This window comes from Girardinichthys multiradiatus, chromosome 1 (assembly GCF_021462225.1).
Source record: "Girardinichthys multiradiatus isolate DD_20200921_A chromosome 1, DD_fGirMul_XY1, whole genome shotgun sequence".
Classification (NCBI taxonomy): Eukaryota; Metazoa; Chordata; class Actinopteri; order Cyprinodontiformes; family Goodeidae; genus Girardinichthys; species Girardinichthys multiradiatus.
The window spans coordinates 46,781,262-46,800,367 of NC_061794.1; the positions used below are offsets into that span (position 1 = coordinate 46,781,262).

At 39.6% G+C, this 19,106-nt stretch overlaps 2 protein-coding genes across 2 annotated transcripts in view; both read left to right on the plus strand.

Moving 5' to 3' along the window:
- LOC124869598 (L-rhamnose-binding lectin SML-like) overlaps window positions 1-19,106 on the plus strand; it is a 137,151-nt gene that overhangs the window by 80,103 nt on the left and 37,942 nt on the right. The window lies entirely within an intron of this gene.
- LOC124869608 (putative C-type lectin domain family 20 member A) lies at window positions 6,714-17,626 on the plus strand. The gene is made up of 5 exons (XM_047367561.1): window positions 6,714-7,101; window positions 14,709-14,925; window positions 15,328-15,660; window positions 16,126-16,226; window positions 16,474-17,626. Exons 1-5 carry the CDS (start codon window positions 6,910-6,912, stop codon window positions 16,579-16,581), a joined length of 951 nt encoding a protein of 316 aa, XP_047223517.1. The 5' UTR covers window positions 6,714-6,909; the 3' UTR covers window positions 16,582-17,626.

Below are 19,106 nucleotides of genomic sequence, written 5' to 3' on the forward strand. Positions count from 1 at the left end.
AACGGCAATTTAGAGAGACCAATTAACCTAACAGGGATGTCTTTGGACTGTGGGAGGAAGCCGGAGTACCCAGTGAGAACCCACGCATGCACGGGGAGAACATGCAAACTCCATGCAGAAAAACCCCCGGCCGGGATTTGAACCTAGGACCTTCTTGCTTTTCTGTTTAAATGTTTATGGAGTAAAACAAGAGTCTTCAGGTTAGTCTTCAGGCAGAGAGGAAGAGAGAGAGAGAGCAGGAAGGATTATCCATTTATGTAAATATAGAGAAATTAGAAATTTTACTAATATTTCAGCCAATAACAAACAGTTTACAATTACACCCTATACCAGCCTGTCAGACGTTTTGTGTTTTTCCATTACTGACAGCCTCAGAGTCATGAAGTCCCTATAAATGCAGTCAAACCCAGGGCAGTCTGTGTTATATAACAAAGGAGCAGGAGTAGTGAAAAGTTGTGGTCTGGCTGAAGAACAGGCAATACACTCTGTCATATTATTGCTTTTAGCAGTAAATGTAATCCATTCTAACCAGGTGTTTTTGGCAGAAAATCCAGTTTCAACGTGTAACATTAATTCAGGTGATGAGACATTTAAGTAAGTGGTCAATGCTTGAGGAGTTGTGGTCGGGTTAAGAGAAGTGCAAGACCGGAAAACCAGGTTAGGTCCATTTGGACCCGTTACTTCCACCATAGGTGCATTGAGAGTGTGTTCCTGAGCCTTCAGTCTGGTATGAGAAGATGGGGGGCTGGAGCTTGGACCTGGCCGTGAATCAGAAGGATCTGAGGAGCTGTGCCGCTGTGCAGATGTGGTGCAGATGAGCTGTCTTCCACCTACAGTGACTGCTGTTGCTGCAAACCTGTAGATGTAGCTGGAGGTCTGGAGGTCACTGCTGCAGAGGTGGAGCTGTCAGGCTGCTGTTAGTTTCCGATGGGTCGGTAGAGTCCAGATCATGGTCCACCACAGCCGCCAGAGTCGTCAAAGCTCGTAGATCAGGGTATAGAGAGTGAGAAACGAGAGAAGAATTAACAGAAGTGTCAGACTTTACAGCTGGATTATAAGAGGGTGGGGTTATTTTGTGTATGTTTGCATCAGTATTAGGACCTAAGTTGGTGAGAACAGGTACAGAGATAGAGCTTTTATTTTTATGTCTTTACTGTCATCCTGATTCCCTGGCATCAATTTAGAGGTTTTTTTCTTTTGGCGTCGCTCAGCTTCCTCTTTCCAACATTTTAAGCATGCTTTATATTTTTTCATAGCCTGGTAATCTTTTTGATCTATTTTCTTTTGTCCCTCTAATTTTTACTCCTTTTCTTTTATAGCTTCTTCAACCCTCTATAAAACTGTAAGACTGTATGAACCCCCTGCAGGAAAGTTAAATTCTTTAACCCATTTATTTATGCACTCAGTACTTTATGGATCATATTTTTTTACCTTAAAATCAAACGTTTCTCCCTGGGGAGGAGGAGGAATCCCTTTGAACTGAACCGCTGTCCCATACTGACAGCTTTGCCTCACCGCTTACTTTCTGGTAATGGGGGGATATTCCTTTAAAACCTGCAGACGTCTCCACAAGAGTTTAGAGCTTTCTGGCTCCCTAAATCGCCTTCCCCTAAGTTACTGATTAGGGGAGCCTCACTCAACCATACAGGGAGGGGTCTCTACTGGTGAATTACTGTACAACCGCGCGCAGCGTGGCATCAACCGTGCCAGCGAGGTCTGTACACCTCACTCCTGTTCCAAGGTGGGAAAAATCCTAGATTTGTTCCCAGTAGAAAACTGTTAGTTTTAACCTTTTAGTTAAAATTTAAGAAGTAATTATTATTAAGCCTTTTCTTATTTTCTCTATTTCTGCTTTTTTTTTATTTTTATATATATATTTTGCAATTTAATTTATAGGCCTTTGGTTATAATTTGTTTTTGTTTTCTTTACCTAATACAACCTAATAATAATAATTATTAAATTGTGCTGATTCAGGATCTTACCATCTCTGGGAAAAATCAGGTTCTTTCTGGATTCCAGTGCTGAGTCTCCCAAGAACCTCGACGCAGAAGTCCTCCGTCCCTGTAACACTAAGCGGGGTAAAGGCAAGGAATCTCTTCCAAGGCTGGCGCCTGGCACTTCTTCGTTGATGTCCCCAGAGTAAATGAGTCAAGGAATCCTGTTCATGACGCCAAATTGTTGTAGAAAAATTTGTATCCAGAGACTGATGATTGTCACTCAGAATCAGCTTTATTATAATCTTGCAAGAGCGAAGGATTTTTACAGCATTGGAGATGCGCTCAGTAGTGCTGCCAAATCATTCTGACCAGACAAAGCAAAGGTTCTCCTTGAAGCTACAACAGTTTTCAAGGTAACTCTCATGAGACCCAGAGAGAGGGTCTCACACTTAGACATAATCTTAACAGTGTGGCATACATATTATCTCACACAGCCGCAAGCAGAAGGCTGAGAAACCATTACCCTAAGACTAAATAAGAGAAAAACACTGAGGGGTTCTAATACTTTTGTCAGTTCTTGTAGAGTATCAAGGAGCAAATCAAGCAAGGCACTAAAATGTTCTATAACACGGGAATGAGTATTGGCATTATTTTCCTTTGTTATTTATTGTAATAAAAATAATGAGGCGATTGTAAATAACTTAGCCATCAACCAGTCAGTTATGAGAACAGTACAGGTCCTTTTTTTCATGTCCTGTTCTGCACTTCAGGCATACCATATAGAGACATAGGTAAAATCATCAGGCAGCATGGGATACATTTTCATTGTTATGATGATGATACTCAGCTTTATTTATCTGGATGAGCCCAACCAGTTACATAGACTACAGGCATGTCTTAAAGACAAAAACTTAGATTATTTTATATGTTTTGCTTCTAAATTCACACAAGACAGAAGTTGTCGTCTTTGAGTTTGAAATACTCACATATAAAGCCCTTAATGATCTAGCTCCATCATACATCAGAGATCTGATTGGTCCATATGTTCCTAACAGAGCACTTTGTTCTCAGACTGCAGGTTTACTGGTGGTTCCTAGAGTCTCTAGAAGTAGAATGGGAGGCAGATCCTTTAGTTATCAGGCTCCTCTCCTGTGGAACCAGCTCCCAGTTTTAGTCCGTGAGGCAGACACCCTGTCTACTTTTAAGGCTAGGCTTAAAACTTTCCTTTTTGATAAAGCTTATAGTTAGAGTGGCTTAGTTTATCCTGAGGTATCTCTGTAGTTATGCTGCTAAAGGCTTAGGCTGCTACACCTGGCCTGACTCTGTCTACCAGTGACACCTACCTGGAGGGGAGCTTCTGCTGCCAACAACTTAATGCTCACCTTCTACAGATGATCCACTTGACCCTGTCTTTTAGGGTTTAATCCTGTCTCTTCTAGACATAGCTACTGGCTGAGCTTCTGCTGTGACTATCTTTATTTGCTCTTTTTCATCCTCTAGACTTGAAAACTGGCTCAGAGTTCATCTGTTTAGCTGTCTTTCTCTCCTAGATAAAGCCACTAAAGAAGCTAGTACTGCCTTTAACGTTTTACTTTGCTTTCCTATAGAAAGGACTCCTGGATCATTGCTTCTGTGTTCTCTTTGTGTCTCTGCTCTGTTCTCTGAAACCCCCAGTCGGTCGTGGCAGATGGCTGCTCACACTGAGCCTGGTTCTGGTTCTGCTGGAGGTTTCTTCCTATTAAAAGGGAATTTTCCTCTCCACTGTCGCTACATGCATGTTCAGTATGAGGGATTGCTGCAAAGTCAATGAAAGCGCCGGGGCTGCTGCTGTATTCCGATCCACCGGAAGTAACAAAAATCATACTGTGAACCAGATGAATGATAAAACTCAGTCAGTCATTTTCTACCGTTTATTCCATAGTGGGTTACGGGAAGCTGGTGCCCATCTCCAACAGTCTATGGGCGAGAGGCAGAGTACACCCTGGACAGGCTGCCAGTCCATCGCAGGGCAACACACAAACAACCACACTCATTCATACACCTAAGGGCAATTTAAAGAGACCAGTTAACCTAACAGGCATGTCTTTGGACTGTGGGGGTAGCTGGAGTACCCAGTGAGAACCCACGCATGCACGGGGAGAACATGGAAACTCCATGCAGAAAGACCCCCGGCCGGAAGTCAAACCCGGACCTTCTTGCTGCAAGGCAACAGCGCTGCCAAATGCGCCACCGTGCAGCCCGAATGATAAAACTAAAGTGGTAAAAATGGAGGCGCTAAAATCAGGGCAGTGAATGAAAACAGGCAACGTTGAATTTGATAACCTAAATATTTACAACATTAATTTTTACCATGTTATCATTTTAATGACTTTAAAATTTACGGATTTAAATTTTCACAAAGTTGAAATTAATTACATGTTGGTTTTTACGGTACTCAATTTTACCATGTTTAGTATTTCACACCTTCATTTCAATCCATTTTTGTCACTTTGACCCCTCACAGATCTGTTTTTAAACCACCCTTAAATAGAGAGGCTTGTTAACCTAAACTGAGCAGATAGTCTGCTACCACTTAGATAGCTGAGTTTTCTCAACACAAACAAAGCTAACATCGTGAAATAAACAGTATTAAGATTATTTCATCCTAAACTAATTTTCTCTGCCCAAACACCACCTCTTACGTGAACCATTCTGAAGAAAGACCTTGTGGTGGGCAGAACCACGGACTGGCAGCTATTCTCAGTAGCAGCGGGGATTCGGGCTGCACCAGCGTGCAAAACTGCGTTTCCGATACCTTCTCCAGGTCTCGGGGAAAACCGCTTCACCCGACGTCATAGACGGGTTCTCTGGTGGGAACTCTGTGGTTGCTTCTCTTTAGGCTTCAGAAAGAAAAGGTTAAGACACACTTGTCTTAATTACTCTTTTGGTATGAATGCTGGACTAACTGAGCAGCAGATCATACTTAACTTTGTAGTTAGTTGTTTTCTGTTTTCCATCAGCCGGTATTCGACCGTCAGATCGTGGTCACTTTGGATCCAAGGATTCTTCAAAGTAGTAGTCTTATACTCGCCAGCGAGTTTATAGACCTTCAGCTGATGCGGATAGAGGATGAGCAGAAGTGGTGAAAGTGTTTTTGTCCAGGGATTCCTGCTCTGATTCCCGCCTTGTTGTACAGTTCAATCCATGTTTGAATCCTTGGTTGGAGGCCCAACAAATTCAAATAAACCTGCATTTGTGTGTTTTTTCATCTTCATTACTGTTTGGATCCTCTTTTAAAACTGTCATGCAGAGATGAAGATAGAAAGGAGGAAAGAATAATTCTCCATTTATGTAAATAGATAAATACAGTAAATGAGAAGTTATTCAGAACTTTATCAAAAAACTGGGAGTTTTTGCCGATTAGTCTGAAAATAACTAAGAGTTTAAATTACCTTGTCTTTGTATATAGTTTTGGACGTGTGTGGATTCAAGAAAAGCTGCATTAAATTGAAAACTATACATCCAATTATAGTTTTTTTTAATTATTTTTTTATTGTTGTATTAACAAATAATTAAAAAAAATGAGACACTGTTTGTTGTATATTTCAGCTCTAAACAGTAGCTCGGAGTAGATTAAGATAAATAAACTGATTAACTCTAAATGGGTTAAACACAACCCAGACCCTGACATTTATTATAATCCCTATATGTACGACTTTAATCTCAGAACTCTTTAAATCCTCGCAACTCTATTCTGTTTCTAACTGACCTGTACAAGTAGTCTGCTTGTGTTTGATAATATTGTATTTGACAACAGACTAGAGTGGAGATGCAACTGTGAAGCCATCTACAAGAAGAGACAGAGCAGACTGTACTTCTTGAGGAAGCTTAGGTTCTTTGGTGTTTGCAGCAAGATGCTGCATATCTTCTATAAGTCTGTTGTGGAAAGTGTGATCTCTTCTACCATCATCAGAACCAGGGACTTAAAAAAGCTCAACAGGCTGATAAAGAAGGCTGGTTCTGTTCTGGGGACTCCTCTGGAACCTCTGGAGATCATTGTGGAAAGACGGATTCTTCATAAAATGAAGAACATTATGGAGAACCCTGAGCATCCTCTTCATGAGACTGTCCTACAACAACAGAGTGTCTTCAGTCAGAGGCTTCTTCAGATCTGCTGTAAGACGGAGCGCTACAGGAGATCCTTCCTGCCCACAGCCATCAGCATCTACAACGACTCTTTGAGGAAACCTACATAATATGAGCTATAACAACATTTAATTTCCCTTTTGGATTAATAAAGTATTTTTGAATTTGAATTGAATTGATGCAGACTTTAGTTGACTTTAAACAGTAACTACACCATTGAAAGACAGTAAAAACATCATGCGACCACCAGGGGGCAGCTTTGTTCAAACAGTATGTTTGATCCGCATTTTTTCGGTTTCAGGAACCATGAAAACAATTTCTCCTAGAACAGAAATGGATATATACATTTGTTTGATGACCTGTAACATTTGATAACTGATCAGATATTTACCTGAATTTCTGAATCATTCTAAGAAACTATATTTTCAGTCATAGGTAAAGATGCTGCACCCTAAAGAGTTGATGAATCCTCAGGAGTCAAATAAGTCATTTGGGATTTAAAATGTGTTTGAGCTGGCTAGATATCAGTGGAGGCATTGTTAGAAACACATGTCGTCTAAAATGCAAATAGTTAGTTCAAGATTTTGCATTTTCAGGTTAAAAGTAAGAAGCTGGATTTCTGCAGTCACAGACTGGGGACCGGCGAACAAGTAGAAATGAAGAACGTCCTTTGGTACATCACTGCTGCATCAGGCAAGTGCATCAGTTTTTAATCTTCTGGTTTTTTATTATATCTAATAAATCTTTAAAATGGAAATGTAAACATCTGCTTGACAAGCTGAGCTACTATTTCACAAATATAACAGTTTTATTTCTCTCATTTAAAACAGTTAACGTGATATTACCATGTCTATCCCTGCAGCTCTGTGCGCCGTCTCCTCACTCACTGTACGTCAGTACCATTTCATTTATGACCCAAAAAACTGGACCGAAGCTCAGAGTTACTGCAGAGATCACTACACAGACTTGGTCACCGTGAACAACACAGATGTCATGACCACCCTGAACAAAATGGTCGATCTGAAAAAAACAACAAATGTAAAGTCACTTTTTCTCTCTGTTTCTCTGAAAATACCTAAAGCTTATAAATGTTGGGGGTTTCTTTAAGTATCCTGTCTTTCTTGTTGATATTCTTGCTATTTATTAGCTCTACATCACATTATAACATTTGTTATACATAAACATGTGTCTTTTTATCGCTTAAAGGTTCTGTCAGACAAACCAGAAGCAACTACATTATTTTGCCTAAAGCATTGGGTCGCTTGCCTTTATACAGATCCTACATGATTTCCCATTCTTGATAGACAGGCTTTAATTTGATGTTAGTCTGATCTTTGTAGCTATAAGAGCTTTAACCATTCTGGGAGGGCTTTCCACTACATTTAGGAGTGTTTTTATGTGAGTTTCAGGCAATTCTTCCAGAAGAGCATTTGAGAGGTCAGACACTGAAGTTGGACAAGAAGGTCTGGCTATCAATATCTGCTTTAAACCTAATGTTTTTAGGTCAGCGTTCTGTGCAAGCAAGTTATTTAACACTAAACATAGGTTCCTCCATTAGATTACCAGACAGCAATGGCAAGGCAAGCTTATTTGTGTAGTTCATTTCAGCAACAAGACCATTTAAAGTGCTATACATGATTATAGCATAAGTAAAGAAAACACATAAGAAAGTACATTGCTGTGGCATAGTAAAAGAAAGTAAAAACAAATTGGACCACAGACTGTAATTAATGATGTTTCACTTAGTTTAAATACAACAGTCAAAGCAACTCTAAACACATAGGTTTTTAACCTTGATTTAAAAGAACTCAAGGGTTTTGAATTGGGAACTAGTGGTTGTGCCATTTTAACCCTCTTCAACAACCAGGCGTTTCTTGTTTTGCCCTTTAAACTATTTTTGTACAGTCAAAAATGCAAAGTAACACTGTATAACTGCCAGATGATAAAAATTTAAGCTGTAAAGTGAAAAGGGACAGAAGCAATTCTACAGCCATAAAATCTAAATAAATCCACCCCTTACACTGTAGTAGTGTTAAATCCCACCTTCTTCGGATCACATTTGTCTGTCTTTTTCTCAGCTTTTCAGATTTATTTACATCATGTTTGCAATGTTAATGACTCCTTGGACCCCATACCTGCAGATTCGTCGCCACTCTCCGGATTACTAATGGAAATTTATTCACCCTGCATTAAAGGTGCAAAATACAGACTGACTAGAGCTAAAACCATTGGATGATGGTAAAAATTGAACTCTAGATATAAAAACTTATAAAAAATTCAAATGCAGAGTCTTTCTATATAGCCTGACAATCCTATTTATTACTGTTGAATATTTTCAGATTTTAGACCTGGCCATTCAAAATTTCTTTACAAATGAAAATTTGAAAAGTGTTTCCACTTCTATAAAGCTGGTTTGAGTAAAACTATGGAGATCCATCATGTGCTGCAGTTACAGCTGTGAGTCTTTACGGGGTATTTCTCTACCAGCTTTGGACATGTAGTCACTGACATTTTTTGCCATTCCTATTTATAAAACAGCTCAAGCTCAGCAGATTGGATGGAGATCAACTCTGAACCTACATTTATCAAACCTCATCAATTGGATTTAAGTCTGGATTTGGACAGGACCATTCTAACATAAATATGCATTGATCTATGCATTGATTTGCATGTCAGTCAAAAAGTTACATTTTGGTCTCATCTGACCAGAACGCCTTCTTCTACATTGCCCCTTTTCCACTGAATCGATTTGGCTAGCCCGGAACGGCTCCGCACGGCTCTGCATGTTATGTGTTGCATTTCCATAGACCCGCTTTCGCTCCACTGAAGAGAACAGCTCCTGGAGGCACGGCTTTAAAGCGATGTATGGTGAAAACCTTGGCTGGCCATTTGATCAGCTACATCAGCAAACACCTTTTCATTCCTTGTTGCCCCATCCAGCTGCCGCTGAATATTGCAGTCTCCTTTGGTCGCCAGAAAAGCTTGCACCTTGTTGACTTTTCTGGATAACTGTGCGGACTCCATCATATGTTTCTCTTACTTGCTTGAATGCACGTTTGAAAATGGCGGTTGTTTTTTTACACTGGTTGACTCTTACGGCTGGCCGTGCCAGTGGCGTGCACAGACATTTTGGGGGGCAGGTGCTCAAGTGGAAAAAAAGGGCACCTTTTGCGGCACATGGAGCTGTCAGTTGCCTTTGTAGTGTGAGATTTATTACAGGCATAACATGAACATAATTTATATGTATTACTAAGCACCCCCAAAACAAACTGTCCTGTGGGTTGAAAGAAATGACCACCCAGGAAAAAAAAAACTCAAAACAAGAATGCATTTGACAAAATTCTTAAGATTAATAAAGCAACAAACTGATCATAGACTGATTTAAAGTTAGATTACTGATTCACAACCTGAACTTCCTGAGTCAAATTTGAAACTTACGTTATCCTTCTTTTTTTTTTTTTTTACACACTGAGCACAGCGTGTTTGTCTTGACTATATCATTCTGTACTTTTATCACAAAATGTCTTCTGCACCAAATAACCTTATGTTGTAGCAAAGCAGGTTACACTGCCGAATTTACAAGGTAGGTCACACTAAATGAGTTATCTTCAGAAATGTGAGTAACCAGTGACCATTCTACAGCGTAAATCAACTATACCCAGAAAATGAGTTATAAAATCTTTATAGTCAAAATTAAACCAACATCAGAGAATATGATCATAAGAATCATCTATACTTCTGCATGTAGCCAGTGTGATATATGACAGAAATTATTCTTAGAGAATAAAAATTAATGAGATTACAAGTCCTGAGAACTGATGTCTGCTAAAATGAGCCAGTGGAAAAGGGGCACGTTAACTGTGCCCCTACATGGCTTTTGTTCAACTGCAAACAGGACTTCTTATGGCTTTCTTCTTGCCACTCTTCCATAAAGACTAGATTTGTGGAGAGCACAACTAATAGTTGTCAAAAACTCGTTGTCTTACACTTATTCGGGACCGGATCGCAGGGGCACCAGTCTAAGCAGAGACACCATGACTTCCCTCTCCCCAGACACCTCCTCCAGCTCCTGTGGGGGAAGCCGAGAGACATAGTTTCTCCGCCACATCCTAGGCCATTCCCAGGGAATCCTCCCAGTGGGACATGATGGTGAAATGCCCCCTGGTCGATGCCCCCTGGATGCCCGAGGCAGGCGTCCAGGGGGCATCTGCAACAGATGTAGAAGCGGTGAGACTGCATGAAGCTTGTCCCAAACATTTCTGTCCTTTTCTTGAGAGGAAAGGCAAGCAGATGGCAGTGCTGTTATGGCAAAACAGAGTAATGAACAGTTGTTTCCGTTCAATTTAGTCAATCATTTTTATATCGCTTCTTCCATAGTGGGTCGCGGGGAAGCTGGTGCCTATCTCCAGCAGTCTATGGGGGCAATTTATCCTATGTTGCCTGATAATTTTACCTTTTGGAAGCATATACAGGTCCTTCTCAAAATATTAGCATATTGTGATAAAGTTCATTATTTTCCATAATGTCATGATGAAAATTTAACATTCATATATTTTAGATTCATTGCACACTAACTGAAATATTTCAGGTCTTTTATTGTCTTAATACGGATGATTTTGGCATACAGCTCATGAATACCCAAAATTCCTATCTCACAAAATTAGCATATCATTAAAAGGGTCTCTAAACGAGCTATGAACCTAATCATCTGAATCAACGAGTTAACTCTAAACACCTGCAAAAGATTCCTGAGGCCTTTAAAACTCCCAGCCTGGTTCATCACTCAAAACCCCAATCATGGGTAAGACTGCTGACCTGACTGCTATCCAGAAGGCCACTATTGACACCCTCAAGCAAGAGAGTAAGACACAGAAAGAAATTTCTGAACGAATACGCTGTTCCCAGAGTGCTGTATCAAGGCACCTCAGTGGGAAGTCTGTGGGAAGGAAAAAGTGTGGCAGAAAACGATGCACAACGAGAAGAGGTGACCGGACCCTGAGGAAGATTGTGGAGAAGGGCCGATTCCAGACCTCGGGGGACCTGCGGAAGCAGTGGACTGAGTCTGGAGTAGAAACATCCAGAGCCACCGTGCACAGGCGTGTGCAGGAAATGGGCTACAGGTGCCGCATTCCCCAGGTCAAGCCACTTTTGAACCAGAAACAGCGGCAGAAGCGCCTGACCTGGGCTACAGAGAAGCAGCACTGGACTGTTTCTCAGTGGTACAAAGTACTTTTTTCGGATGAAAGCAAATTCTGCATGTCATTCGGAAATCAAGGTGCCAGAGTCTGGAGGAAGACTGGGGAGAAGGAAATGCCAAAATGCCAGACGTCCAGTGTCAAGTACCCACAGTCAGTGATGGTCTGGGGTGCCGTGTCAGCTGCTGGTGTTGGTCCACTGTGTTTTATCAAGGGCAGGGTCAATGCAGCTAGCTATCAGGAGATTTTGGAGCACTTCATGCTTCCATCTGCTGAAAAGCTTTATGGAGATGAAGATTTCATTTTTCAGCACGACCTGGCACCTGCTCACAGTGCCAAAACCACTGGTAAATGGTTTTCTGACCATGGTATCACTGTGCTCAATTGGCCTGCCAACTCTCCTGACCTGAACCCCATAGAGAATCTGTGGGATATTGTGAAGAGAACGTTGAGAGACTCAAGACCCAACACTCTGGATGAGCTAAAGGCCGCTATCGAAGCATCCTGGGCCTCCATAAGACCTCAGCAGGGCCACAGGCTGATTGCCTCCATGCCACGCCGCATTGAAGCAGTCATTTCTGCAAAAGGATTCCCGACCAAGTATTGAGTGCATAACTGTACATGATTATTTGAAGGTTGACGTTTTTTGTATTAAAAACACTTTTCTTTTATTGGTCGGATGAAATATGCTAATTTTGTGAGATAGGAATTTTGGGTTTTCATGAGCTGTATGCCAAAATCATCTGTATTAAGACAATAAAAGACCTGAAATATTTCAGTTAGTGTGCAATGAATCTAAAATATATGAATGTTAAATTTTCATCATTACATTATGGAAAATAATGAACTTTATCACAATATGCTAATTTTTTGAGAAGGACCTGTATATAGTAAAGAGAACTGGCCCAAGTACTGAACACTGTGGTACTCCACAATTAACCCTGGAGTTTAAAGATGATTTATCATTTACATGAACAAACTGGAATCTGTCAGACAAATAAGATTTAAACCAGCCTAGCGCTGTTCCCCTGATCCCTACAGCATATTCCAGCCTTTCTAAGAGAATATTTTGGTCGACTGTATCAAATGCAGCACTGAGATCTAACAGAACCAGAACAGACACAAGTCCATTATCTGAGGCCATAAGAATAAAATTAGTGACTTTCAGCAGAGCTGTTTCAGTGCTATGAAACTATTTTCTCAAGAATTTTAGAAAAGAATGGAAGATTGGATATAGGTCTGTAATTTTTCAAGTAATCTCGATCAAGCGAAGGTTTCTTAAGTAAAGGTTTAATTACAGCTAACTTAAAAGCCTGTGGTTCTGATCCATTTACTAAGGATAGATTAATCATATCTAAAATGGGGCTGGTAATCAGAGGGAACACTTCCTTAAATAATTTGGTTGGGATTGGGTCTAACATACAAGTTGAAGGTTTAGATGAAGCTAATATTTCTGATAACTCAGGAAGCTTCACAGGATCAAAACAGTCCAAATACAGATCAGGTTCTACAGTTATTTCCAATGTTGTCTCACTTACTGAGAATGACGTAATCATGTTCAGGAGTATGCCAATGATTTTGTTTTCAGTAGAATCAATTTTATTTAAAAAGAATCTCATAAAGTCATAAAGAGAGCTAAAGAAATGGATACCTCAACAGATCTGTGACTGTGAATGTTTAGCAACTGTACTAAAGAGAAACCAAGGATAATTCTTAATCTCTTCTACGATTATGAGAAATAAGCAGTTCTGGCTTGGCAAAGTGTATTTTTATAATTCCAGTAGGCTATTTTTCCAGATTAAGTAGGAATCCTCTAGGTGTGTAGAGCGCCATTTTCTCTCCAATTTTCTAACATTGTGTCTTAAAGTACTCAGCTCTGAATTAAACCAGGGAGCCAGCCTCCTATAAACAATTAACATCTTTTTCAAGGGAGCTGCATTGTCTAATGCACCACACAATGATGAAGTAACACTATGAACAAGAGAATCAATTTGTGAAGGGAAAGAAACAAAACAATTGCCTACCACTCCTTTACACTTAACGCCATATATCAGCACAAGGTCCAGAAAATGAAGACAAAAGTGGGTAGGTTTGCTAATGTTTTGAGCAAGGCAGAGCTCAGCAAGTTTCAGTTCTATCACCTTTTGCACAACAAGTTTCTTTAGTTCCTTTTTAAGCAGTTGTTTTGAATACAAAATTGAAAAATGATTTGCTATTTGGGCTAAATCGTCTTTTCGGCAAAGCTACAAAAGTTCAAGATAAGGGCATTTCAAGAACTGGTCAAAGTTAAATTTGGCCATGCTTTTACTGAATATAAAGAGCTGCAGTTACACATTCAGACCTGTAAATCCCACAATCCACTAAGGGAGGTTTACATGAAAACCCAGTCTTAAGAATTTTTTTAATTTCTAAATTTAAAAAATGTAAAATTTAAGATTTTAATAAAAACTTAAAATCTAAAAGATTTCCTGCAAAAAATATTACATTTTATATTCTGGTACTAGGAGTTATTCACCACATACCTACTAAACACTTTATGTTCACTTTCAGCTGCCACAAACAGATAGGTAGCAGGAAATCCCAGAGTGCCGGGCTGAGATAAGGCAAAGTCCCAGTCCAACTGTCCGGTTAGCTTAGCTTACTAGCCAGACAAGCCTGTAAGCGGAGCTCTGCTGCTCCGTAAATTACGAAAAACATTTTTTAAATGTAGGCTCATTCTGCATGAACTGACTACACAAATGAAGTTTTGGGGTCAACTTTCTCGCTTAAAAACATATTAAAACTACTTTTTGTGACAAATTAATTTATAAAAACAATAAACGTTTACACTAACATCCGCCATTACTGTAGCTTGTGGTGCAATGCCTCACTACACAAAGCACCACCCTTTAACAAATATCTTGGAAATCTGAAAAGCTCTACCTTAGACCACGTCCTATTACCCGTGAAAGTAAAACCCCAGGAAAGTGAAATTACTCGGGTAAATCTGTATCGAAACAAGCCCTGGGCTTTCGAGAGCCTTGGGCTTTCTACAAGCAATGAAAAAAGGTTTAATGTGTCTGAAAAGATTCAAATCTAGCTTTGATCAGTTTGTTTAACATGATTTTGGGAAGGTTTCTCTCTAAAACAGGGAAAATTTTAAGTATAACAATAAAATTGTTAAAGTCAACCAAACAGCCATTCATGTAGAGACTTAACTGTATCTGCTCAAACTTAAATCTTTAAAAAATCCTACAAAATTAGCATACCTTTATCTATGGGTACACCAAATGCGTTCATAGAAATTCCCAGTGAAGCTGCCATAGGAGATTCTGTCATGTTTGAGGGAAGAAATATTTGTTTTCCACAAGAAAAAAAAGGTTCAAACTGCTCAAAACTACACACACTGAGAGCCAGTGATCATTTAAAGCATGTCGTTGAATATGATAAAACTAGTCCCATTTCCAACAGGCCTGGATTGGTTTGTACTTCGACGTGGTCAGCTGGAAGTGGATGTTGGCAGATAAAGATTTTTACCAAAATGATAATCCGAACTTTTCGAACTGGATGTCTGGAGAGCCAAACACCCTGTGGTACACACCAGGTTGTGGACTGATGTACAGTACTGGACAATGGGTTGATGTCTACTGTGATGGACTCTATAAACCAGTCTGCTCCAATGTGACAGGTAAGATTTTGGTTTAATTTTGTATTTCTGCTTCTTATTTAGAGAAGTAGAAGTATTTTTTTCTATTTTGTCCCATTAAATGTTCAACAGTGCTTTGCTAGGACAGTAGTTCAATCATTCTGTAAAATAAGAGCCAGGCATCCAGTTTTATAAAGGTTGGTAAATTTTAACCAATAAATCACAGGTATCATGATTTGGGTATTTTGAAATGATTTTAAACCAGACGAAACCAGTGAACTTCAGCAAATCTGGCAAAAGTCTAACAAAGACATAATTTTGAAAATAATGACTTTATGGGCTCAATAGGCAACTATCAGCAAATACAAAAAATGATATAATCTCTGCACAGGGCATAAATACTGTCTTCAAAGGTAAGTCCAGTCTATCTTTTATTGTTTTCAGGACAGAACGTTGCATTTGTCTTCATCAACACTCCAATGAGCTGGACGGATTCTCAGAGGTACTGCAGAGAACACCTTACAGACCTGGCCATTCCCAGAAACCTGTCAGAGAATGAGAAGATAAGAGCAGTAATACCTGGAGGTGTGTACAGCTGGATCGGCCTTTACAGAGACACCTGGAAGTGGTCGGATGGATCTATGTATGTTTTTAATCGCTGGATATCAGGCCAACCTGATGCCGGGGAAGAAAAATGCACAGGTGCAATGTTTGGTTACTCTGGTTACTGGGGGGCCTGGCCATGTTATACAAGGCAACCATTCATCTGCCATTATGGTGAGTTATTATTTTGTCTGATTTCGATGCATATTTAAAGATTTGTTTATTTGCAGACAAATGTTAAATCACAACAAACAAAAAACAACTAAAACTATCCTAGACCATAAAAAATCAGTCAGAATGTGGAAGGTCTCTGCAGAGTCTTGGATAGGTGGTCTTCCTAGTCATTGTGGGCTCACCATTACGTGATACAGCGTGTGAGGTCTCCTACTGGTTTGATTGTGCATAAAACGTCCCTATTGAGGTTGGTGTGGTTCATTTTGGTGGTGGTGGCATATGGAGGTGCTGGAAGGGCCATGGAGGATCATGATGGCGTCCTACAATATTCAGCAATAATAACTTAGTTAAATGTTTTCCTGATTTTGTCCAGGCATGGTCAGAAGGTTAAGTTCCAGGAGGTGACACTGACATCCATACGGGAATCTGGTAGCTAATAAAATGTTATGAATGTTTGTTTTAAAGACTCTGTGCCTTTCACAAAGCAAGTGGTGAAAGTGAAGTTAGTGGGAAACTCTGCTCTGGATCTGAATGACCCTGCTGTCCTGGGAAACCTACAGGCTGAGGTAAATTACACCAGGAAATATCCTACTGATTTATTTAAATGTACCCAGAAGGTTGAGACTTTGTAGATCAGATAATAATCCTCATTTTATATTTTAAACCTTTAGCATTTAACTCAAGTGTCTTTTTAAAACTGGGTAAATTTAGAAGTAGCTCAGTGGAATCTTCAAATTGACCTTTTCCCACATCCAGCTTAAACCAGTCCAGTAATATGCACCAAACCCAGCATCAGCTTGTTTTGTGTTTCAGCTCAAAGAGAAGGTGAAGGAGCAGGGTGTTGCTGCAGAAATCAAACTGAGCTGGAAGAAACAACTGGATGGAAAGATCTTCTACAAGGAGAAGAAGGACCAAAAGTGACAAGAAGACATCCTGCTGAGAAGGCTTGGTTATTATTAAATTTTCTAAAATTAAACACATGCTAAACGTATTCTTACCCTGTGTTGGTGTAGACCACAACAATAGTTTTATCGCAGCTTTAGTAACACTGAAGGACTTTAAGTTGCTTCAACACATTGTGGACCAAAAGATTGATGTCAAACGTTTCTTTGGTGGTCAAGCATCAGGTTAAAATCCTTGGAAGCAGCAGTTGGAATATTATTCAAACTTCATCCATTGTGTTTCAATTAGTGTGCAGCTGAGTTTACAGTTTGTTTGCTTCATTTTTTTTGTTAAATTTCTGTAACCCTATAAAATGTATTCATATCTGCCCTCTGTTTCAGTAACGTAGAAAGACACAATGACAAAGCAAACAACACTCCAGCATCGCTGTCTTGATCCACAGGTGTTTGTATTTCCTTTCTCATCGCTTCTGGGTTTCTTATTGTCATTTAGGACTTGCCGTATCCAGTTGTTTATTATTATCATTAGGGTTTTGCCAACTAATTCATTCCTTTGTGTTTTGTTGTACTTATTTCTTGCATTCTTTCCTCTGTGCATTTTGGTTTATTCTCCTATGTTAGATTTAAGTTTTTCCCTTTTGGTTTGCAGATCTCTGTGTTAATTGGTCTCCCTCCCTCAGCTTCGCTGATTTCATTCTGCCACAGCTGTTCCACATCTCCTCTGATTAGCTCACCTGGTTTCTGTGTCATTTTCCACCCCTGCCTCAGTAGTTAAGCTCCTTTGTTTGTTCACTGCTGGATTCTCCTGCTAGGCTTCTGCTGGTTCCTTGTCTTGTTCCCTTTGTGTCATCATTGTAAGTCTCAGATTTTATTATTATTATTATTATTATTATAAAAAAGCTATTAACTTCACCTTTCTGCCTCTGGTTCTGTGTGCATTTGGGTCCAACTGAAAGCCAAACATGACAGTTACCTTATTTAGCAGACACAGTTTGGGTTAAAATGTTAGAAATGAATCATGTTGAATTCACTGTCATGTAGTTTCAAATTGTTTGTTGAATAAAATTGGCCTAAATTACTTCTGTGTGACATTTCTGCTTGAATGTATGAAGAATAAATCAAGGACAATGAGTTTCACAGTGTTTGATGAGACGATGAAATAAAAAGGTTTTATTTTACGTGAACAAATTAATTTCATTCAGTTTCCTACATAAACATATTTTGAGCTTTACAAAAATAGGCTAGACAGCAAAATCTTTTAATCAGTTTACATTAGAGATTTTTTGAAGTAATTAAGATGAAGTTTGGTGTCTCATTCTAAAGTAGAGTTTGGATCTGTTTTCTATAGATGACTCTGGTGTCTTGAGTAAAATCTCCTTCCAGATATTACAGTGCTGCAGCCTTCAGCTCATATCCCATCTCACCCGAATCAGTTTCAGAAATGTTGGGAGCTGTCAACTGTTCATTTTCAGGAATTTCGGGGTTATTAGTCAGAGATTTTCTGGTTAAGAAGTTAAAGGGAGGCCCAGGAGCCCACATGGTTCTAATCTATTAGTGATTTCATGTGTATGCAGAATTTAAACTAAAATGACTCCAGTTTACCATAAATCTGGACCTGATCCGACATAAAGAGTTTAGTCACAGTAACATAGAATAAAAGATAAAATCAGACTTTAAATCAGGTCTATTTTTCATTCCAGTGGGCCTAACTGCATTAATCTTCACCATGAAAATCTGTAGACTGGTTTGGAGGCATTACAGGCCCTTTTTATCACAGCTGGGAAAATAAGTAATTAACCTGTCAACAGGTTTTCTCACTAAATTAATTTCTAATGAAATTTTCCTTAGATGTATGAATGAGTGTGCATGGTTGTTTGTCCTGTATGTCTTTGTGTTGCCCTGCGATGGACTGGCGACCTTTCCAGGGTGGACCCCGCCTCTCGCCCATAGAATCTTAATCAGAATCAGCTTTATTGCCAAGTTCGCACATACAAACATACAAACAAGGAATTTGACTCCGGTACACTTTGCTCTTTGGTTTTGTTTTTGCATTACAGAATATACAAATTTACAATGTACAACATACACATATATAATAAAAGGTGCATTTGCAACATCTGTATGCTGTTGTTTTGAACTCTATTAAATGTTCAACAGAGAAACAGTCTGGGGGAAGAAACTGTCTCTGTGGCGGCTGGTTTTAGTAAACAGTGCTCTGTAGCGGCGGCCTGAAGGTAAAGCTCTGAACAGTTTATGTGCAGGGTGTGTGGGGTCTGCAGAGATTTTATCAGCTCTTTTTCTGACCCTAGACCTGTATAAGTCCTGGATGGAGGGAAGGTCAGTCCTGATTATTTGTTGCAGTCTGCACCTGTCCTGTTTTGTGGATGAGCCAAACCACACTGAGATGGATGAAGACAGGACAGATTGAATGATGGCAGTGTAGAAAATGACCAACAGCTCCTGTGGAAGGTTGAACTTCTTGAGTTGCCTCAGGAAGTACAGTCTCTGCTGGGCCTTCTTTCGAACAGTGTCTATGTGTGAAGA